General features: G+C 36.2%; 4 protein-coding genes across 9 annotated transcripts; 2 read left to right on the forward strand and 2 right to left on the reverse strand.

Annotated features, from left to right (window-relative positions):
- Window positions 1-746: 746 nt before the first annotated feature.
- Prosbeta3 (proteasome subunit beta type-3) lies at window positions 747-2,335 on the reverse strand. Of its 2 annotated transcripts, none has more exons than XM_069045597.1 (3): window positions 2,228-2,335; window positions 944-1,509; window positions 747-886 (listed from the first exon to the last, which is right to left on the reverse strand). In XM_069045597.1, exons 1-3 carry the CDS (start codon window positions 2,240-2,242, stop codon window positions 838-840), a joined length of 630 nt encoding a protein of 209 aa, XP_068901698.1. In that variant the 5' UTR covers window positions 2,243-2,335; the 3' UTR covers window positions 747-837. The 2 variants fall into 2 exon arrangements, with proteins under 2 accessions (XP_068901698.1, XP_068901699.1); XM_069045598.1 differs by lacking the exon at window positions 2,228-2,335 and adding an exon at window positions 1,624-1,784.
- On the forward strand, window positions 2,315-9,529 carry LOC138129289 (ciliogenesis-associated TTC17-interacting protein). Of its 2 annotated transcripts, none has more exons than XM_069045591.1 (6): window positions 2,315-2,449; window positions 2,515-3,063; window positions 3,291-3,576; window positions 8,430-8,670; window positions 8,722-9,006; window positions 9,061-9,529. In XM_069045591.1, the coding sequence occupies exons 2-6, from the start codon at window positions 2,601-2,603 to the stop codon at window positions 9,289-9,291; spliced, it is 1,506 nt and encodes a 501-aa protein (XP_068901692.1). In that variant the 5' UTR covers window positions 2,315-2,449; window positions 2,515-2,600; the 3' UTR covers window positions 9,292-9,529. The 2 variants fall into 2 exon arrangements, with proteins under 2 accessions (XP_068901692.1, XP_068901694.1); XM_069045593.1 differs by having other exon boundaries at window positions 2,376-2,453.
- lt (vacuolar protein sorting-associated protein light) lies at window positions 3,082-16,440 on the reverse strand. Of its 2 annotated transcripts, none has more exons than XM_069045590.1 (13): window positions 16,311-16,440; window positions 16,108-16,233; window positions 15,580-16,061; window positions 15,375-15,529; window positions 12,170-12,494; window positions 11,905-12,117; window positions 11,755-11,851; window positions 11,525-11,703; window positions 11,288-11,474; window positions 10,911-11,238; window positions 9,616-9,752; window positions 9,300-9,565; window positions 3,082-3,556 (listed from the first exon to the last, which is right to left on the reverse strand). In XM_069045590.1, the coding sequence occupies exons 1-12, from the start codon at window positions 16,329-16,331 to the stop codon at window positions 9,305-9,307; spliced, it is 2,511 nt and encodes an 836-aa protein (XP_068901691.1). In that variant the 5' UTR covers window positions 16,332-16,440; the 3' UTR covers window positions 3,082-3,556; window positions 9,300-9,304. The 2 variants fall into 2 exon arrangements, with proteins under 2 accessions (XP_068901691.1, XP_068901690.1); XM_069045589.1 differs by having other exon boundaries at window positions 16,108-16,248; window positions 16,311-16,431.
- Window positions 16,429-17,602, forward strand: Elp5 (Elongator complex protein 5). Of its 3 annotated transcripts, none has more exons than XM_069045595.1 (5): window positions 16,429-16,587; window positions 16,644-16,961; window positions 17,012-17,169; window positions 17,226-17,407; window positions 17,451-17,602. In XM_069045595.1, the coding sequence occupies exons 1-5, from the start codon at window positions 16,533-16,535 to the stop codon at window positions 17,569-17,571; spliced, it is 834 nt and encodes a 277-aa protein (XP_068901696.1). In that variant the 5' UTR covers window positions 16,429-16,532; the 3' UTR covers window positions 17,572-17,602. The 3 variants fall into 3 exon arrangements, with proteins under 3 accessions (XP_068901696.1, XP_068901697.1, XP_068901695.1); XM_069045596.1 differs by having other exon boundaries at window positions 17,465-17,602; XM_069045594.1 differs by having other exon boundaries at window positions 17,226-17,602.
- Window positions 17,603-22,925: the final 5,323 nt, after the last annotated feature.

Consider the following 22,925-nt stretch of genomic DNA (forward strand, 5'->3'; position numbering starts at 1 on the left):
GCTTGTTATAAGCATCCGCAGCGGCGACAGAATTCTTTCCAGAAATGAGGAGCATGTCAGTCTTTTCGTCGTTATGTAAAAACAAATTTTTCGAATTGACAAAGATTTTTTGCTTTAACGTCAAAGAGACAAGACTAAGAGCCATCGTGGATTCAGTTACAAATAATTATTTTCAAAATTTGAAATCAAGATATTGTTGTAATATGTATAAAGGGTTGCGGCAAAAAGAAATTCAGAGGTACAGTTAGGGACACGGAATTTCGGGCATCATTTTTCTGTCACTTCAAAAAATTACGATGTAAATCACTCTTTATTGTCAATGTGACATTCAAAAGTCAAATTTTGAAATTTCTTTTCTGTTCACGTCAATTGCATGTTCGCATGTGAATCAAAATTGTCGCAAACGGTAAAATTAAGGTTAAGAATGGAATGCTTGTTTTACATTTTTTGACAGCGATGCCCGAAATTCCGTGTCTCGAACTGTACCCCTCTCGTGAATGTCATTTAAAAATTTTGTTAGATTGTCAAAAATAAAAAAAAAATCCCTGCCTGATGATGTCCATGTCAACAAAGTGTCAATTAATGTCATACAACATGATGATAGGTTATTATATTTACGACTGTTTTACAATGGAGCATTTTCCATTCCATCAAAGCATGATTTTGACTAGTTTTTTTTTTACTCGCAGAAATTGTCACATCACACAAATGATTCATTGGTTCTTAAAGGTCAATCAAAATTAAAACTCATTTAAATTATTTTTTATTTTTACTTAAATGTAACTTTAGTGCAGAAAATTGTGTTTAAAAAAAATATGTATATAAAAAAAATTGGTATTAATCCATACGCGTCTTTAAATCCCTGACCGTCACTTTGTCTTTCTCCCTAAAAGTACATTGAAATTAGCAATGTAAAAAAGATGTACAAAAAAAAAATACTCACAGGATATAAACCACAGCTCCCCAACCTGAAATAGCATCTCTATCAAATGCATTAATTAATGCCTGTGACGTTGTCTCAAACAACTCATCAGGACCCAAATTAGGTTCCCAAAGTGATTCACACATTCCAAACAACTGTGCAGAAGCAGTACCCCCAACAACAAAATCATTTGGCTGATTTGGACACCCAATCAAATCCATATTACAAATAAAAGGCTCATACGTATGTGGGTCTAAACCTGCAACGATTGGCTCAACGAAGAAGGGTCCAAACCGATTCTCATATAACATGTTGGAAAGCATTGCACTGAATACTTTAGGAGACATAGGACGATTCTCTTTTAACTCATATAAGTTTTTCCTAAAGCGGAGCTTCTCCATGACGGTTTGAGTGTCAGTTGCTAGACCTGGGAGCCCTACATAGAGAAGGGGCCCCATTTCAAAAATTTTCTGGAAATTTGTGGCGATAGTTTGGGCTTGGATGCCGAAACGCTTGTCGGAAGCGATGGAGACGCACTTGTCGCCTTTCATCGCAACCATCGCACCCCCATTGTAGGCCAAAATCGACTAAAAAGAGAAATGTTTCATTGAAAAAGCTTTGTCATCAGACATAACCTCAAAGTGTTAAACGGAATAATCGACAAAAGAGTTGTTCGCAGATTATTTATGACATAAACTTACCATTTTTCTCAAAGAAGAGATAAAAATAAAATAATTGTTGACTTATAATTTTCCTAATACCAATATGCAAGTTTACTACCCAAAATTAGTGTAGTTTATTCGCTTTCGCTGAGTGTTTATCACGGTATTTGACGAATGACAATGACGAATGACATCGAGGTTGTCAGGTCGGTAAAGTAGTGACCGCAGTGGATTATTTAAAAAAATTTAAATTACAAACATGTCAATATATAAAAAAGATTAAGTTCATTCGTGTGCGGTTTACATTATGTATTTGAAAAAATTTGTCCAGCGAGACATCAAATCACTGAATTCTACGTAGAGGAACTACGTATTTAGTACCTAGCGCAATTAAAATTTGAAATCCTTCAAGAAGCAATATTTTTGCCCTGAAATTATGCTCTAATTAATGTATTCTAGTGCATTTTCTAGTGTCGAGTTAATTTAATACAATTTAAAATCTCCCAATCTCTTGCTGGACAATGTATAGTTCTGTAGTTCTTGCACTAACTATTACCGAATAGTTTTTGGTAACTCTTAGAATCCCTTTTTCTAAATTATCTAATTTCTGTTTAAAAAATATAAAAAGAATGCACATTTTTACCCGCAAATTTGACATTTTCCGATTAATTCGTTATCTGCAACGTTTTAAAGCACTGAAACCAAAAGACACGTTGATGCACAGAACCTTTGACGTTTGATTAAAGTTAAACAAAAGCGCATTGTATTTGGCAGAATCGCCAAACTTCATATTTCTATTTATTCTGGAAAACCAAATAATACTTTTTCATTCTATTGTTTCACTCCTCTTCAGTAAAAATTAAATGTAAGTAAGAACGATGTGAAAGCTAACATTCAAAATTAATTAAAAAAATGTATTATTGTTTTCAGAAATTCACCCTGCACGGTCGGTATTACAGTTTAGAATTCGTTCAAATTTATAGTTAGTGACAGATTCAAATAAAATAGTCCGCAAAATGGAGAAAAGCATATCTTTTGACAATGAGAGTTTACCTGGTAGCGATAGTTTAAAAGATAAATTATCAAAAAGTGATGATCAGTACGCTAGTTACATTGCAAGAATTCCTTCTGCGGCGTTCAGCGAAGAAGATGAGGAGTCACTTAAGCATGCTTATTCGAGTTTGAAAGAGATTTTGCCTTCTTCAGAGTTCCTCACTCGAGAGGACTCCACGCTGCAGGCTTGCGGTTTAGTGAGCAAAGTGCTCGATGAATGCGGTTCGAGTTCGAGAGTGTGCGGGCGTCCCATTGTGCATCCTCAGGCCAGTGATTCCCTCACTTCGGGGGAACGGATGGCACGCGAGATCATGGGTGAAATATTTAAGAGAGCTACCAGACCCCAGCCTATAAGAAAACTGAAAAAGCCCACAATGAAAAGCGGATGGATGTACATGGAGAAGTATATTCCAGACTTCTACATTAGTAAGTCAAGACAACCAGTATCATTGAATGTTTTATTGTTAATGCGATTATAATACATACGTATAGTAAGAAAACGGTTAGAATATATCACGATTTGCTTCAACTTAAAACTAAACTGATAACCACCATAGCAGCTGAATATTTACAAAATAATCAGTTTACATATTACAAAAATACTTTACTTAATTAATCTTGTTAAATTGATCGTAACAAGCATCCTATTGCAGATGACGAAATCTTCAAAAAAATTACCTTTCACGAAAACTTATTAGTAAGTACTTTTGAAAATCACCAGACTTATCCCACCCCGGTCGGTGCTCTGAGTCTCGATATTCAAGCAGCGCGCGGTGGACCCCTCAAATATCAAAATAAAAAAACCAAAAGTGACTTCATGTATCCCAAATTTCTTGTTCACCTTTCCTCGCAGTTAGACTTTTTCGGTCACAACGGAGGCTCCAGAATAACGGCGTGGGTGGATCGAGACTTGCAGACCCTGGAAGAAAAAAGAAGAGAGTAAGTATGCGCCAACATTGATACATAACTGTCATCTAGGAAGTTGTCGGACAAAATTGTGTTTTCAGAATTATTTCAAATTTTAATAACACCAAAACACAAGTTTTGACAAATACAAAATTAACAAATTATTCGTATTGTGTGATAATTGGTACATAAATAACCAATCTGCTTGACTATTGATGCAATTATTCTCATATTGTAAAAATCCCCACCCAATATAAAAATCACTGCCGAAAAAAAATTGCAACATCATGAAAGGGTTGAATAATAAATCGAACGTGATTTTGTCTTTTGATGACTTATCGCGCTTTACTTTTTACATAACCGTACTTGGTTTTGGTTCAAAGCGGTTAGTACTGTGCCCGTCATGACTTCGCCCAGTTGCAACCTCGACATCGTCTCGGTCTTCAATCTCTGGGCTTAGCACAAAAAGATTAACTTCTACTCTTAATGATATAATCTACTATTTTTTGAAAAACAAGGGTTTTTTGGTAGCTTCATTCGCTTTTTAGGTGCAGGCAGCAAGTGCTTCGAAAAATGCCAGATTATTGATTCACTGAAAAAGCGGATATGGTGTTTGTCTACGGTGAAGCTCGCGGTGACGCGTCCAGAGCAGCAGCTCTTTATCGGGGGCGTTTTCCAACTGGACAAGTCCCTGACGCGCGTTTGTTTCCGGCAGTACTGCCAGCATCTTCGTGCGGTTCCTTCCGATGCACACAGCGGACATGGGTCCTACACAAAGTGACCGAAGGCTGCATCCGGAGGAAGATGTGTTGGAACTTGTCGCAGCAACTCCAGGGATAAATACAAGGAGACTTGCCATTCAACAGGGTTTATCAGTCGATGGTATGGCGTATTTTACACGAACAAGGTTTGTACCCATATCATGTGCAGCGCGTGCAATCCGAAGATCTTCCCCGGGGAGTAAATTTTTGCGAATAGTTCCTTCGGCAGCACAATGAAGATATTGGATTTGTCAAGACCTTGATAGCAACTGACGAAGCTTGGTTTATGCGTGAAGGTGTACACAACAGCCGTAATACGCATATTTGGAGTGATGAAAACCAGCACGCAATTCAAGAGCATCGACTTCAAGAACAATTTTAAATCAATGTTTGGGTTGGCATCGTTGATGGGCCCTTGATCGGTCCGTATGTCTGACCCCCAAAATTAACTAGTGCACATTATTTGGACTTTTTAAGAAATAGACCAGAAGATCTTTTAGAGGACCTACTACACCTGATAGTAAGCCACGATATGTTGTATTTACTTGATGGTGCGCCCCCACATTATCTAGTAATTGTGAGAGAATGATTACACGAAAATTTTCGAGATAAATGGACCGGAAAAAACGAAACCAATACCACGGCCTTCCCGTTCACCGAATTTAAATCCTTGTGATTTTTTTCATATGGGGGCACATGAAACAATTGGTGTACCCGAAACCTGTAAATAGTGATGAAGAACTTCGTCTTGGTGTAGAAAATGCGGCCAGAATAATTCGCGGAATGCCATTTGGCATGGCATTTTTAATCGAGTGCGTGAATGGCGGAGACGACGTGCGCGTGCATGTATTGATAACGGGGGACGGCATTTTGAACAATTATTGGAAGTAATTGTCTTATTTAACTTTGTTGTAAATAACAAATCTTTCAAAATGTAAACATCGTAAAAAAACAAATGAATGAAAACTTTCACTTGTTTTTTTGCTAATTATTGCGGCCGTTGCTGTGACCTATAATGATAAGGGTGGAGGAGAAAAAAGTGAATCATATGGTAGATATTAAATGAAAACAATTTTAATAATAAATATTTTAAGCTGACCCTAATTAATCGCCCATACCTAAAATAATGAAAAAATGTCTCCTAAAATTAGTGTATTAATCCGTAAAAATTCTCATGAAGTAATAGAGTAATCAGTAATCAGTAACCATTACAAGAAGTGTTCAAAGTGACCGCCGTTATTGTCAATACAATACTGAAGGCGCCGACGAAATGATTTTCTTCCACTCTTTCTAGCATTCCTCTGTTATTGCGAATTGTTGTGTTGTGTTTTTCACCCGTTCTTAATTATTATTAAAAAAAAAACAGAATGTGTCGTAAAGACGCACGATAGAAGTGAAACTTTTGTATTACAGGGAAACATTGTAATTATTCATCAATCACTTTTAAATAGCATATTCACAACAAAAAACGATAACACTAAACAATATCGAAATGCGTAACTCATTGTTCATTTTTAAGCCTCCAAATCAAAGAGAGGACATTATCTATAAATGCCGTGAGTGTGACAAAGACAGAGACACTGCTCCCACTCGACCCAATAGTGTTTACCCCCACCACTTTTCGTCACACAAAAAGGTTACCGATCAGAATTTCAAGACCCTCCCATAAAAAGTTTCACTTCAAAAATAAAATGTCACCGACCTCCGTTTAGTACTACCAACCAAAAGATAAGCATTGCTTCAGAGTTGATTTTTTGTGAGGGGATATGGAGCCTTTAAACTTCAATTGCATCAATTGAGACCGGATATACCAAGTCCTTCATGTACCCCCACAAGAAGAAATTGCACGGAAATTCTCTGGGCTCGAAGAGCACTCCCGCACGCTTCACTATACGCCAACACAATATCTATGTATTCACTATTCGAAAATGAACGTGCCATTTTCACAAAATTTTAGCTCAAACCACAGAATCAACACGCAAACACCTGCCTTTTGGAGTAGCATAAAACTAACTAAAAATTCAATCCTCTTATGTCTACCTAGGCCGCAGAGCGACAAAAATTTCATTCTAAAAACACAATGTTTTGCCCTGATTTTACAAAAACTATCATTTCACGGTCACTGTTATTGAGATTGAGTCAAATAACTAGAAAATAGGAGTAAATAGAGATCTTGTTAATTTATGGGAGGGTAAAATACGGAAATGAAAATTATATTTCGAAAAAATGGTACATAACAATTTGTTCTTCTTGACGAGACCTGATATTGGTTGGACGGAAACCTTTCAAATGAAAATATTGTATCACATAACGATGTCCAATTTTATCCATGTTTCCAAATTCACTGAGAGCGTTCACTATTGATGGCTGCCAAACAAATATCTACTAAACAACGTAGCGTCTTCAAACGTGAAACTTAAGCTTCATAAGGTTGGTTCTTTCTACCATAGTAATTATTTTCAAACAACAACCGCCATAAGTACCCCAGGCCAGGTACTATTCCGGACACGGAATCTTGGCCAACATTTTTTTGACATTTCTAAAAAAATGATGTAAACCAATCATTAGCGTCATTAATAAATGACAATTATTAAAAATCACTTTGAAGTTTTTATTCTGACATCAAAAAAGCAAGGAAATGGCATTATCGAGTCAAAAGTTGGGTTATATTCAATAAAGGCCAGTTCACACATATCTGTCAATTAAATGTCAGTTATGGCCAAGATTCCGTCTCCGGAATAGTACTTATGGGACTACCCTCATATACTAGGCGAGACAGATACGATACAGATTGTGTTTCATATAAGTATTTTTTTTTTTTGTTCGACACTCAGAATTTGAGAGTTTTCTCCTGTGTGAACGGATTTTGATAAATGTCACAACTTGTTAAAACGAAACGTCAAGGTAATTAAAGATTTTAAGCGATTTGGAGAGCCTTTAAGGGGCTCGTCGAACAAAAAAACCTTGTATTCAACTCGTTCGTGTGTAAATTGGGCTCTTTTGGCAGTCGTGGGCCTTTAAAACGCTCGTTTCACTTGCGTTTTAAACTGGCCCACTCATGCTATAAAGAGCCTAATTTACACGAACTCGTTACATAAACTACTATACTGCGCCAAAAAATTGGTGCAATACTAAACATATTTTTGCATTACTTAAATGGCAGAAGCAATTGAAGCAAAAATGATATAACATATTATAACTTATTGGGGCGTATTCTGTAACTGCTCCGCTAAATTTTAAAGTGCGTTAAATTAAGTTGTCATAGCTTGAAATTTTTAATTTTAAACGACGCTAAAATTTTAACGCCCCTTTAAAAATTACAGAATACGCCCCATTATTATGTTAATATTATCTTGGGACGTTTACGTTTGTGTACATAGATATCTTTTCTCATCATGAAACAAACAATATTTCCGAAATTTGATGTGTTGCGATCATTTTTTGGCGTAGTATACAGGGTGTTTCTGAAATAGGTGCATTAATTTTAACTGGTAATAGAACTCGTCAAAAGGAACAACTTTTCTATCTACCATTTTGCCGAAAAACGATGTTTAATTCCAAAAAAAAATTGGAGAGATTTTTCACTAAAATAGCCCTACGCCACTAAATACTGCAATGGCTAATTGAGATCAGCGCTAATATGAAAAAAACATCCATTTTCATCCAGAAAACGTGTTTTAACGCCGAAATCGAAATTCAAATAAATCTACCCGTATAGCAAAAAATCCACTTCGTAAGTATCTGGTTGTTTCACGTTTTTAGGTAGCTTAGTTTTGGAGATATGAACGGTTTTAGGAAAATCTTTCCTAGTTTTTTAAGCCATTACGCAACGTTTTTCGCCAAAATGGCAGAGATAAAAGTTGTTCCTTTTGATGAGTTCTATTATCAGTTAAAATTAATGCACTTATTTCAGAAACACCTGTATTTTACATTGTCATTCGGAAATAATTTGTGCTTGCGGAACCTGGTACTCCTCACCGACAGTAACTGGTGTATTATACAGAACGTCAATCATTTCTTGGTGTTGCAATTTTTTTATACTTCAATTAAATTTGAACTCAACATGACGATAATATTTAAATAGATGATTCGGTGTTTTGTAACTTAATAAAATAACTTTTTGAGGTATGTAAAACTGGACGACGGACTCGACCAGCAAGCCCTGTACGTGAATTCGCAAGAAGATTTCTATTACTTGAGACACGACAAAAAGAAAGACATATTCTACAGTCCCAAAAAAGCCAGAAATTTGATTTGTGAAGGGGCGAGTTTTATCTTGATGCGTTATTTGGCGATCGCTAAATTTGTGGGAACTTTTGAAGTGACCACGTTGTACATTAATGGAGACTTGTGCCGTAACATTTACGTAAACATTCACCTCGTTATCGATCACATCTGATAAAACAGAACGTTACAGGAATGTAAAGGCCCTTCGAGCGGCATCGTCAACGACAACAAAATAGACGTTTGCAAGATCTATCGCACCATCATCGAAGAGTGTGGAATTGAGCACAAATCCATCACTCTGATGACTCTGTCCGGACAAATTCTTAAACAAGAATGGCGATTCTGTAATTACATCCTTCAGATAAATCCACTCGTCGATCTGAGCAACAAGGAGCCCACGGGACACGAAAGAATCCCATTGGAGAAGTCGTTCGGTAAAGACCTCCAATTGTTGTCTCTGTACATGGACGCCAAGGTGGGAATCGATGAATCTTTTGTTTGTTTCATAATTATCGCGGATTTTTTCCAGACGATTAACAAGAAATTGATTGAGAACTACATGGAGGACCACCCGGAAATCAAAGACATGTTGGCGGACTACGTCCAGACTGTCCTCCAGTTAAAACCGGAAGACGTTTTCGAATTCACCGCCAAATACTTCCTCGCCTTCACCCCCGCCCTGTTGCCCCAAAGCGAGTACTTCGAGGGTCCGTTCGACGTCGACGACGACGAGGACTACGAATTTTGGAAGTACCTGTGATTGCCTACCTTGTCTATTTGGTGTTCAAGGGATAACAAATGACGCATCTGGTTACGTTTTCCCGCATACAGTGTTCGTGGAAGGCGTGTTTGCAATTAAAAACTGTAATGTTGGAAGTGCGAGAGGGGTCTCTCTCGATCACCATGCGGTGGCAGCCCCCGCACATCATCTCTTCAGACACTGACACGCCTTTCTGTTGGGTCTTGACCAGTTTCCTCAATAAATTGAAGTAGTCCGACACCAGGATTTTCTTACAACCTTCTTGCACCGACACCTGCAAAAAGCCGGTTAATTCGGAACGGAGCCAGCGGAGACGTTTCTCACTTGCAGATTGTACTGGTACAACATTTTAACGAGAGAATGTTTCAGTCCTGGCACTTGCATGCCGTTTTTAATTTTTTCTACTAACACTGTCGGGTCGACGTAAGTTCCTATGCTCTGCAGCAGAAACGTCACGAATTCTAAAAAATTCAGTTGCACTAATGGTTGCTGTTGGTTTACAATGAAGGTATGACATAAGACAAACATAATTCATCACGTTCACCAGCAACGAGCTGTCTGTTGAATTGGGTTATGTTTTTCTAAGTTTGAGGTTATAAATAGCGTCAATGTCTAGTGCACTGTTGTCAGTTTTACTAATTTCCAATAGAGTATTCAGACATCGCGGGGAATTCGGCAACACGTAATGTATATTTTGATAGGTCCGCATGTCCAGGCAATCAAACAGCGTGTCCAACGTTAAAAAAATAAATCATGTCCTCCTATTATGCCAAAACAACGTGAACGGTGTTTAAAGTCCATTCAAAAATCAAAAAACCACCACGTGTTGCTTTAGGTTGGTAAAATTTAAAAAACCCTAGGTAGATATTTTTTCATACTATGTTGGGAACAATAAATTATGACATTTATTTGATTCAAAATAAAATTCAATTGCTTTGAATTTCGTTCATCTTTCGTATCCCACCTCCACCCGGCGGCACGGCAATTTTGCCGGAGTACATACACTATTACGGATATTACTATCAAGTAATAGTGCAGTGCTTATCAACATAATTACCGGCGTCTCGCCTCCGCATTTTGACTTTGTTGTGTATTATGTTCTGTGTCAATGTTAAGGAACTTCCTCACGATGTGACATGAGTATAATAATATACCTTTTTGAATTTCAACTACCAATGTGTTATCTAAATCCAGAATTTTTAAATTTTTAAAAAGAGATTGCGGTACTATTCCCGTTGCTGAAATTACAAGTGGTAAAATATTGTTTTATTAGCAGCACATTTCATTTATTGATTCTTATTATTTTTACTTAAACATGCCCAGAAAAACAAGACACTTAATAAACATTTAACCTCAAAATTACAAATCTCACCAAATTTTACACTAGACAGCGTTGCCGATAGTAATTATCGAGGAAAATGCGACATTGGTGGTTTTCTGATTTTTGGACTTTATGTGCATATGCTACGCATTTAAGATTATCGACAACATAGAGCGCTTGCGCATTTTGCAATTATTTTCCGCTCTTACGTACAACTTATGTTTATGTATAGTTTACGTCTTTACATTCGGTCTTATGTCTTACATTCATTGTGAACAAGGGTTTAGTTTGGGCCAACCTGGTTTATCAAGAGAATGATTTATCAAGTCGTTCCACAAGTCCGGATCATCGTGCTCTTGACAAAACGAAATCGCTTGTTGCATGTCTTTCAGCTCGTTAATAATAAGATCTAGGGCTTCCTCGATGTTGCCCATTCTACCCAACAGGTAGACCATCTCAGGGTAAAACTTCTCCTTTTTACAAATATCCAGGGCTTCTTGTATAGGGTAGTGGTCGGACTTTTTCAGAAACGGCAGTAATTTCTCTCGAGCAAAGATCGAGTACAATTTAACCAATTCTCCGTGATATTTACCTTTAGGGTTCTTCTTATCGTATTCGTCTAAATACTAAAAACGAAGATTATTTCGTGTCATCTATCGTATTCTCTCGGCTCACCCTGTACAGATGTAACTGGGTAGGTCTGAGCTTCTCTACAATTTTATCAGAAGAAATCGTATTCTTCTCTAGTAACAGCGCTATGGTCTGTTTGTGGTCTAGTTCCATGAGATCGATGAGCATGTCTTGGATGACTCCGTACAAATTATGTTTCTGGATCAACGTGAAGACGTCTTTGTGTTTCAGTCTATCACAAAACAGTTTTAAACCTTGAAGAGTGTCAACGTGCGTACTCACTTGAGGTACATTGACAAGCTTTTGTCGTAGCGTTTCAGGAAACTGTAAAGTATGGCCAACGCCTCCAAATAAAGATTTTTGTCGACTTCGCACACCAGAAGATGTTCTAAGACGGCGTTTATCACGGCAGACACGTTGTACAGATTCGGATTCCACTCTTTCACCAGATTCAGGAAACCCTGCAGTGAGGAGAGAATTTGAAATGTGTTGGGGGACTGGGTTGTGCTTACCTTCGCATCTAATTTTAGAAATTCGTAGAGAATCATCTCGTAAATGTGGGGGTTCAGTTTGGAATCTAAGGTGCGCGGAATGTAGGGGCTCACAGACCTGAAGAGCCACAAGTGAGACAAACGAAGAAAAGCAAACAACGAGGAGATCACCTTAGTTGATGGACAGTTGCGAACTTATAAATCTGATCTTCCCAAGTGTTGGAATCTTTCCCGAATATCTTCATACACAATTTTCCCGCAGCATCGTACATTTCTCTGCCGAGCAAGTGATCTAAGTAATCGATACCGACTGACTGGACTGTGTGTCGGTGTATGTGACGATTGTCATTTTGCATTAAAATATCGAGAGCGTCTTCGAATTTGCTAGAAACGAGTGTGACGGTTACAAAATCGATTTAGCGAAGAGAAAAATTACTTGTGCTGTATGAACCACTGAATTCTGTCGTCTAAGTCGTACGGGCTGGCTATTACTACGTCTCTTGGAGCAACAATGAAGAAACGGTTCTCGTCGATTAAAACATCCAAGTGGTAATCATTAACTGTATATTCTTCGTAACCTCGTAGAGATAAACTATCAGTACAAACATCGGAGTAATCATTATCTCTATATTCGACTATGTACAATTGAGGACGCAACGATTTCTGGTTTTCGTCGAGTTCTTTCGGAAAACCCAACAAGACTAGTTGATGGTCTAATGGAGCTATACCACAAATGTAGAATTCAGTTTGAAAAGTGGAAACTGCAAAAAATAATAACTCAATAAATTTATCCCGACCTGCTGTACAGGGTCGGGCATCGTATACGCGCACGCGAGAATTCGGGACTTCTAATTAAATAAAATTGTCGAAATTTTTCACACTTACCTAGGTATTGGTAAGATACATTTCATAATTTTTTGATAATTTTGTATAAAAAAAAATTCACTTATTTGCTTGATCAATCTGCAAATTCGTGAAAAAAGTATGACTTTAATACTAATTAGTTGTACGGGGTGAGCTCTATTAAAAGAAAAGGAAAGACCATAGAAAAAATCTGAAAAGAGGTTCTTAAATGGGATTGAGTAAGGTCACATTTTTCCATATTTGGAAAGTGAAGTAATGACGTCATCGAATTTGTTTTCCCAGAAACACCTATATTTTGGCATATCTAAAAAGAGCTAATTTTTATGAACAATTTTTGTAAAGAAAAAAAAATTGCTATCTTGTTTAAATCGTGACGATTGCAAATTTTTGATATTTACAAATTTGCTTATAATTTTTTAACGGAAAAAGAGCAAATTTTTTTCTTTACAAAATTTGTTCAGAAAAATTAGCTCTTTTTAAATATGCTAAAATATAGGTGTTTCTGGGAAAAAAATCGATGAATAGAGACATCGAGTTTCCCTCACCCTGTACAATAGCTATTTATGTAACCAGTTAGGAAATGCGTTATTTTGTGTAACGAGTTACACAAAATTGCATTTCCTAAAGTGTTACATAACAAGATTTTTTCTAATTTTGACAAAAAAAAAGTTTCTTCAAACGTTAAACGAAGTAATGAATTTCATTAATAATAAATTATTATTGTGTTAAAATATCAAGTAGGTGAGTAGGCACGGTTATTTTGCTTAAAAACAAAAAATATGACAGTATCAAATTGATGATACAATAAATTTTTCCTAACCAGTTAGGAAAGATTTCACTTTTCGTAACCAGTTACGAGAAGTGTGACGTTTCCCAACGTCAATTAATTTTGAAAAGTGTCACTTTATATGTCAAAATTAGAAAAATAACTATTTTTGCATATCGTAATGAAAGTGGCACTTTTTTATACGCAAAATCGTAGTGAAAGTAGCACTTTTTTACACGAAAAATCGTAGTGAAAGTAGTACTTTTTTGCATCATTTTATTCCATCTCTTTGGAGATGATTATCAAAGCATACTATTGGGGACACGGAAAACTGGGCAGATGTGTCATTCCGTTGCCAAAATTTCTAAACCATACCTTAGCTACTCATAACCAAGCTTAAGTTAATTTGACAGTTTTTTTGAAAATATCAATCATAATGACAGTAAAGGTGCATTTACATTGACACTTTTTGAAATGACAATAGCAGACTGCCCAGGATTCCATGTCCCTCATTGTACCTATTTTTTTTTTTGTAATTTTTCATAATCTTTTTAGATTAAATTTCTCAACTTTTTTCGATATGCAAAAAAATAGTGTATACAACACGTTATGAAACTTGAAAGTCTTTTTTTTCACTTCTTTGCTTGATTCACTAGGGCTACACCCTCGTTAATCAATCTGCAAATTCGTGAAAAAAAGTACTATTGTGGACACGGAAAACTGGGCAGATGTGTCATTCAGTTGGCAAAATTTCTAAACCATACCTTAGCTACTCATAACCAAACTGAAGTTAATTTGACAGTTTTTTTGAAAATATCAATCATAATGACGGTAAAGGTGCATTTACATTGACACTTTTTAAAATGACAATAACAGACTGCCCAGGATTCCATTTCCCTCACTGTATGACTTTCATAACTAGTTGTACAATAGTACCGGGTGATTTTAAATTATTGTGACTTTTTTTCTTAACTTGGGAACATTTTTCATAAATTATTTTGGCAAACTTGATACCTTCATCAACACATTGGCGTACGTACGGTCGGTGGACAAATAAAACTGGGACACTTAAAATTTAATCTATGTAAATCAGACCATTGAATTGTCGATATATTTGTCAGTGTCTATATAATATGTCATATCAAAGTTAACCTATTTGTGATATAGCCGTAATTAAACAATGCAAATTTGTAAATTTTGACTTATGTGATTGTCATTTTTGTTCCAGTTTTATTTGTCCATCGACTGTACGTCATTTTGACATTTTATGTATTAATAAATTGTGTCAAATAGGTGAGGACGCCTATGTTTATGTCAACTATCACATTAAAAAGCAGAATAACCAACAATAATATTACCAACCTATGAAAAAAAGTCACATTCATTTAAAATCACCCGGTAGTTTATTTAACGAGTTCATGTGTAAATTGGGATTTTTGTGGCATGAGTGGGCCAGTTTAAAAAGAGCCCAATTTACATACGAACGAGTTGATACAACGTTTTTTTGTTCGACGAGCCCCTTAAAGGATCCAAACCGCTTAAAATCTTTAAAGTTAGTTTGATGTTTCGTTTTGACAAGTTGTGACATTTATCAAAATCCGTTCACACAGGAGAAAATTCTCAAATTCTGACAGTGTCGAACATAACTATAGAAGTCGTGATTTCTCGCGTGCGCGTATACGATGCCCGACGCTGTATTATAACCGGCCTGTTAAAAAAGTGTAGTTTGAGTGATTCCCGCAGAGCGCTAGTAAACGGGCACTTTTTGGGGATATTATTCATCTTAAGTTTTTGTTACCGAGAATTCTTGTTCAAATGACATTTTGAATTTGAATGGAAAAATTAAATTCGTGACTTTTTTCCTTACTGTTCGTCATTTTTGTGTTTAGTATTGTTATTGTTTTGCCCATTTTGTGGCGCCCTCATCGGCGGAAATTGGCTCTTTCTCAGGAAACACGAAATGTGTACAGGCCAGTTATAATACAACAGATAAAGGATTTTTTTTTCCTACCTGGATCTACTAAATATTCGGGTAGATCTCTATTTGCCAACTCAAAGTTGCTACGTTTTCTAATAACACACACTCTAACTGTATCTACCCAACCTATCAGCAAGGTTCTAGTGTCAGCCCATCGAAGATTGCACCGGAACTTATCTATTGAAATTCTGAAATTTCAACATTACTTCGACTATTTTGACCACCATTTGAAACCTACCCAGGGTGCTCTTCCCATTTGATCAACCCTAGAGAACACCTCGCCGTTATATCGTACACTCGGACTCCTATGTTACTAGACCAGGCTATAAAATTCTCCCCCCAGCAAAGACTTCTCACCAATCCCTCGCTTTCACATAACACAGTTGATTTTAAGCTACCCAAGAATGTGCGTTCATACAGGGTGAGCTTGTCATCACCTGTAATGAAGCGCCGGTTGGCCCCATATTTGTAGTAAAGGGGGTCTAAAGCTACAGTTTTAACTAAACGTCCGACGTTCAAATGCAGGCTATTTTCTTTGGAGAAAAGACCGTGAATGAACACTTTGCCATCATCTGAACATGTGGCGATGTACTCCCCACTTGCATCAATGCAGATTTGGTTAACACCAACTGTGTGGGGGCGCAACTCCTTGCTTTTGATACTGTTGCCTTGGTGGTCGAGCAAGTGGATGACACCCCAGTGTGAGCCTAAACAGACAAACTAAAAAAGGAAATTAGTGATAGGATAAGGGTCAAACTATGCGTACCTTAGGGTGGACGCCAATACATGTTGCCGACGACGTCAAAAGGATATTTTGTAGATCATTAGATAAACGAACGTACTTTAACTTTGGTTCAATTTCATCTTCCAGACTCTCAGTATCACTAGTGTCCTGGAACGTCATAACCTCAAATTTAAAAAAAAAGTTTTCAAAATGAAAGTAATATCTATTAATTAGCAAGAACTTACATTAACGCTTGGCTCAGACATTGTTTGTATGGAATATTTTCATTTTCTTGCGAGTGAATCATTAAATTTTGACATTACTCTTGACTTTGACACCCAGTCGCACCAACACAAAGTAAAAATTGGTAAATGGTAATGACAGTTCGTCTGACGGTTAGTTGGTGAACCTGTCTCGATTGATATAACCACACTTTCTGAAGTTTCGGGCATTTGATTGTTTACAAAATGTTGATAACGCATTTGAATTCACTGCCATACACAAAATTCGTCCTCATCGAAGGTAAGACAACATTTTGCACCTGTCGACTATTTAATTTTTCTGTTTTATTCGTGTAGATAGTGTGACAGCTAAAGGGAGTGCCATTCTCGATTTTTTGTCCAAGAACCATGAGAAACGACCAGACAGCTGCACCCACTATTTTATATTTGAAAGAGATTTCAACAGGACCAAAGCCCAACACGGAAATAGTGTCTGTCATGATTTTACAAGTGATTCAAGGAATTGGTTGTCCAACAGTACAGTTGATTTGCAAAAGACAGCCTCAGATCTAAGCGATACATGTGTAGTGATAGTTGACTCGTTGGTACATGTGTTATACAGGTATGGTTTACCAGAAACATATAAAATTTTTATGGAAATTAAAAATAAAACGAGTAAGATTCAGTTGTAAATTGGAATTATGTCTGTACTGTTAAAATTATAGATGTCCATCAGATTGTTACAGTCGTACACACAGATTTGTTGGAGGATAAAGATAAAGTGCTGCAATATTTTCAGCATTTAGCAACATTATATATGAAATTAGACACAAAGAGGGTTTCATACACATTTAAAAAAAGTGCTAGGAAGATTATTAAAGAGGTTTATTAACATAGATTTTGATACATTGTCAATTACACATCAAAAGTTCATTTCAGATTGAAGAATATCATTTTGAAGGTGGTAGGTTTATTACAGAACCAATTAAAAAACTAGATAAGGAAGTTATAGATAATGCTATAGCACACAGTATTCCTGAAAATATGTCAACTTTCAAAATAAGCCTCAGTGAGAAAGATAAAGAATCGAGAGACAATCTAGTTTTACCCTATTTGCCAAAGTTAGTTAATATACTTGTAAGTATCCAAATATTTTGTATACAGAAAAATTCTTCCAGGGAAAATGACAATTCCGGTGGCAAAATTCATTACGCTTTCGATGACGTCGATGACTGGGATGAAGAAGACCCAGATGATGACCTGGATATTTAGTTTGTACTGTTAATATTTCAAATAAAATTATTATTTAATAAAAATGATTTATTTTTAACAGAACAAGTTGTCAGGTTGTCATTTGTTTTTTTTTTTTTTGTCAAATTCGGAAGACAAGATTTTAATGGAGGGTTAAAATTTTCAACCTGAGATTTTTGTAAAATTGCGAAATAAAACATCACAGTTTAAGAATTACAAACACTTAGAGCATTCAGACAAGTTGTCAATAATTATAAAAGCTGAAAATTACAAATGCACAGCCTGCACATGCATATTTAAATTGAATTTAAACTTTGACTTAAATATACACTTGTCACATTGATACAACATATCTACACCCATCTTGTGCTTAATTTGCACGTGCGTCGTTAAACTGGCTTTTCTCTGAGACTTATATAAACATTCCTTGCAATAAAACCATTTGATTGTATCATTTATTGGATGTTTTCTCTGAGTGTGTGTTTTAAGGTGAGACTGTTGTTTTGCCTGGTATGAACAATGTTCACATTGAAACCACTTAAACTTAAAGTCGTCCACATGTTTTAGTTTCACATGTCTACTCAAGTCAAAGAGTCGCGTTGTTCTGTAAATGCACTGACCACACTGCATCCACATTTCAGGGGGGTTTTCTGGGAATAAATGCACCTTTAGTTTCTCTTGATTGCACGTTTTAATTGATTTGCAACATTTGGCGGTCCTAATCTTGGCGCATTTTTTCCAAAGATGATTCGTTAGAAGTAAACACGAATATGTTTCAAATTTGCAGTTGTTGCAACCTTGTAGAATAACTATTTGATCAGTATTTGATTTTTGTTGGTGAATTTGTTTCATGTGTCGTTTTAACTCCACAAGTACATGTGACGTAAAGTTGCAATGACGGCAACGGTAGGGCTCTAGAGCACCTTCCGTGCATTTAAAAGTAGATTTCGTGGCAGCTAAATTTGTTTGTCGTGGCACATTGGAATTTGGTTTCTTGGGCTTTGGTTTATTCATTGCCATCCTATTAGAAGCAGCGCTGATTACTGTTAAAGAAAGTGAATTATGCAAACGAAAGTATTTTGTGTTAACATTTTGCCTGTTTGTTTTATTTGTAACCGTTTGTAACCAAAGTTGAGGTTAGGTTTAGGTATGACAACTGTCATCTCATCACTCACTCTTACAGTGTCGCCAGATGATGATTTTTAAAATCCCCTAACTGGAAGCACGAAATCCCCCAAAAATGATGGTATTTTTCAGAAAAATCCCCAAAAGTTCCAATAAATAAAACAGTCATTTTTTTAATACATAATTATACTGCAATGTTTTATATTAAAATAGAATAACTAACGATTCCTATTCTCGAAGCAAATGTCTAACGGCACCCTTGCTGAAAACAAACATATACAGGTGTCTCAGCTAAGACTTTCGAGCCTAATATCTCGGTTATTTGCCAACGGATTTTTATGAAATTTAAAATGCAGATATTTTAGACCGTGAAGGTTCAATTAGTAATAATAAAATGGGTCTATGACGTTTCGCCGCACCCGTTTCGCCGCGACCGATTCGCCGCGACCGATTCGCCGCTGGGCCAGTTTGCCGCGGCCGTTTCGCCGCAGCTGTTCCGCTGCTGATCTTTTTTTAGCCACCTGTTATAGTTATTTTTCTATAAACCTTACTAAAAGGAGGTTTTTTAGCGTTTCTTGTCAGTGTCATTTATTTATTAATCGATTAATTGCGTCGCAACGCCCCAGGGGGGCTCTCTGATACCTGAACGTTAACGTTATACAGGGTGATTCATCTTTTACCGCCGGTGGCAAAATGACCCTTAAGAATTAAAATTATGAAATTTACAGTTTTGATTTGTCGAAAAATTTACTTTCAGCTGGTATAATTGATTTCAAAAAAAATTTTTTCTATGAGCAGATATTTATAAAAAACTGTTTTTTAAAAAAATTTCATGTTTAAATTTTTGCATCAGAATGTGGCTAATGACGTATAAAATCAATATCTGCAACCCATTTCGAAAAATCTTTGATAGTTTTTGAATTATATCGATTTTAATGGAAAAATTGCTTTTATTGGTGGTTGTTGGCTTTTAGGGTTGTAAATTTTCCTTAACAATGAATAATGACTACCCTGTAAAACTGACCTGCTTAGGTGAATTTACGATAGGATTTGTAAAGACCCACTGCTGTGGCAATAAAGACCTTGTTGTTAACATATTGGGACATTATGTCGTAAATCATGAAGCAAATACAAATTTGAATATCAAAATGCGCTTATTTCAATAATACCATAAGCGGTATTTGGTTAGTTGCGCACACGGTCAAAATACTTCCTAGAATTGAGAGGATTTTAATCAGGTAGAGAAGACAGAGAGATTATCTTACCGCAAGGGATTAAACACCAAGCCATCCGAGGTGGTCAGTAGCAACTTCAAAGAAGGGCTGAACTAGGTACTTGTCATCATTCAAAAAATTTAAGCAGAGGGAGGTAACTCCGAATGTAACATCTTTCTAAATGTTATTAGTTCGTGGTTTCCCAAGATGGAAGTGCAACATATGACCAGTGAAAAAGGGAAAATGTTGTTAGTAGTGGAAGGTGCCAAGTTTTGTAAAGGTCGGAGATTGCAATCTGGGGAAACGCACTGGCGATGTGTAAATAAATTTTGCAGAGCAAAATTATATGTGAGTAGTGACAATAAAATTACCAAATCGGACTTAGAACACAGTCACGACGTCAACGTTGAGACACTAAACTGGCAGAAAATTAGTAATAGCAAGGCGATCTTCATTTACCAGGCCATGACACTGACCAAAGACAGTGTGCTATGGAATGGCCTACCACAGTCTGGCAACATTGCTTCACCAACATTTAGTGAAAAAATTAGAAATCCACTAAACCTGTCATTATATTTGCATTTGTCAAATATGAGTGATCTAATTTTACGACAGTTCAAAAATGCGTTATCGCATTGTAATATATAGTTTAAAACCACCTTGGGGACAGAAAAATAACGGTGCTCCTTACTGTTACTGATAAGTGATAATACTGATAATATTTCAAATGCTCTGCGGTGTTCCGGGCTATTGAAACTGCTTGGTTATAAATTAACGCGAGGTGGGCATTTCCAATTTAAATATAACAATTTTGTTCTCTCTACTGTCTAAATCCCACCCCATTTCCTGTAAGTTGCTTCCCAGTTTAATTTCAATATTCGTTTTTAAAGCCAAAAGATTTTCCGCAGTATTTCTTCCCAAAATGTAATTTCTTCGTAATTAGAAGTTATTGGCCCCTCGTTTGATATTGATATTTGTTCCCCTACAATGTTTAGCACAAGCGTGGCTACTTTTGCGAATTCTTCACTCTTCGATTTTTAAAATCTCTTTCCAAATTGCAAATTGGCTTCATTTCCTCATTTGATGTTGATGGAAACTTAAATACAGGTACCTACGTAATTTGAAGAAGACGCATAATTTGAGTTGCAATTTGGTATGCAACACTCAAATGACATTTTTAATTCAATTTGACGAATTTCACCAAGGATTTGTCAAAATTTATTTTAAATGTCGAATTAGTTTCAAAATTTTAGGAACATCGTAGGTCATGGAATGGCCTACCAGGGAATGTGGCAACACAGCCAATGTCCTGGCCTGTAACTTGAGACCGCCTTGGTAATAGTGTAAAAAGAAAGGCACAGGTCAAAATAAGATACTTTGAGTAAACCGACAATTTTTAATCTCCACCCCCTACAGCGATAATAACTTGACGTCCGTGCGCAACTTACTCTCGATAATCCGCGACCGCCTGCTGGTTTGGGACAAACTTTGCCGCTGTGCGCAACTTACCTGTGGTCCCATAAGCTAAAATTGATTTAACATGGTAAAATTGTGTAAAAATCTTCGATCATATATACTACGTGGATGCCTAATGCAACGAGTTGGTGTGACACATTTGATGTTCCAAAAAATTGAAAAGAGATAAATAGACACAAACGCATAAGTCTAAGAGAAATAGCTACACAACTTGCACAAGTTCGCTCTGCGCATGATCAATGGCCAACGCTTTGACAATTGACATCTGTAAATCCGTGAATCTGTGATTATGATTGACATTATCAGTTCTTGTTTTTCTTTTGTTTTTCTCTAGTTTTTGTGAAAACTGAAAAATGAAGTTTTGTTACGTGTGTAAAAATAAAGATAATCACTGAATACATGCGCTTGCGTAGAATGTAACATTCCGGTACACATTGTGTCGCTTTTTTTGGAACACGAGGTAGCAAGGTATTAGGCATCCACGTAGTATATATGATCGAAGGTAAAAATACCTGAGTGTGCATATGCCACAAGATTGAATAAATTAAACAACTAATAATTGAGAAAATGCCAAAATTTGACCTAATTAACTTATAAATTCCATTTTTTTATATTATGTGCCTTATAGATAATAAATTAGGTCTGCAAAATATGAAAGTGAATTCATAATTTTTAAGGTCAATTTTGCCACCGGCGGTAAAAGATGAATCAGGCTGTATTTTTATATTCTGAAAATTTGTTATTTTGTACCTACCTATAGCAGTGGCGGCTCGCGGCAGAAAATATTGGTGGGGCACACTTTTATTTTGTTGTGTTAATTCTATAGAAACAAATACACGTAGGTGTATGAATGTACAAAAAATGGCTACATTTCAATTTTTCGTCAAAATTATTCCATTGTTCGTGTTCAGGAGGGGATTTTACATGGCTAAAAAAAAAAAAAAGAAAAACTTTCATGATTGTGAAATGCCACGCTAATAATGGATCCAAAAGTTTTTTGTTGATAAAAGAGTTCACTAGTTCATTATAATAAAAAAAATAGTGTTCCAACCACAGACAATTAAACATAGTAAGACTGTCTAGATCTATTCAAATTTCAGCGACGCTAAGGTAGCGACGCGTGATACTAGCGACGCGCTAACGTAGGGCCGAACTAGATGTATAGTAAGTTGCATATTCCTCAATTATTGCAATCGAATGTATAATTAGTTGCATACGGACATATTCTTTTGTTTTTATTTACCTATTTTCATATGATGGTTTTATTTATTAAAAAAAAACAAAGACAAACAATTACCCAAACATTTTATTTCATTATTTTTAGAGTTTTCTTATAAAGGTTTGAATTTTGAAATTGTTTTTCGCTTATAACGATCCATGTAATAGATTATCTTTTCTCTGAGATTGAGTTCACAAATTTTGGTACGTTGAAAAACCTATAACACTTTGCCTGAGGATTTTGATGAATGTGCACGTTCTGGGATAACTTCAGGATCAGGGATCACAATTTCTGTAATTTACATAGTCATTAAAATCTTCTAATTGTCTAAAAAAACTGTTATTTTGTGACACT

Source organism: Tenebrio molitor, chromosome 4, assembly GCF_963966145.1.
Source record: "Tenebrio molitor chromosome 4, icTenMoli1.1, whole genome shotgun sequence".
Lineage (NCBI taxonomy): Eukaryota > Metazoa > Arthropoda > Insecta > Coleoptera > Tenebrionidae > Tenebrio > Tenebrio molitor.

Bases quoted from the DNA above. Each gene is read 5' to 3' on its own strand.
- lt (XM_069045589.1), bottom strand. From the start codon at position 16,331: ATGTCTGAGCCAAGCGTTAAT. The intron at 11,852-11,904 runs GTGATCTCCTCG...GTGGCTCTTCAG, and splicing joins GCAACTGTCCATCAACTAAG to GTCTGTGAGCCCCTACATTC. The intron at 9,753-10,910 runs GTTGGCCCAAAC...TGAATTTTTTAG, and splicing joins TCATTCTCTTGATAAACCAG to AATTCGTGACGTTTCTGCTG.
- Prosbeta3 (XM_069045597.1), bottom strand. The intron at 887-943 runs GTGAGTATTTTT...ATGTACTTTTAG, and splicing joins GGAGCTGTGGTTTATATCCT to GGAGAAAGACAAAGTGACGG.
- LOC138129289 (XM_069045591.1), top strand. From the start codon at position 2,601: ATGGAGAAAAGCATATCTTTTGACAATGAGAGTTTACCTGGTAGCGAT. The intron at 3,064-3,290 runs GTAAGTCAAGAC...ATCCTATTGCAG, and splicing joins TATTCCAGACTTCTACATTA to ATGACGAAATCTTCAAAAAA. The intron at 8,671-8,721 runs GTAAACATTCAC...AGAACGTTACAG, and splicing joins ACTTGTGCCGTAACATTTAC to GAATGTAAAGGCCCTTCGAG.
- Elp5 (XM_069045594.1), top strand. From the start codon at position 16,533: ATGTTGATAACGCATTTGAATTCACTGCCATACACAAAATTCGTCCTC. The intron at 16,588-16,643 runs GTAAGACAACAT...TTATTCGTGTAG, and splicing joins AAAATTCGTCCTCATCGAAG to ATAGTGTGACAGCTAAAGGG. The intron at 17,170-17,225 runs GTTTATTAACAT...AGTTCATTTCAG, and splicing joins CTAGGAAGATTATTAAAGAG to ATTGAAGAATATCATTTTGA.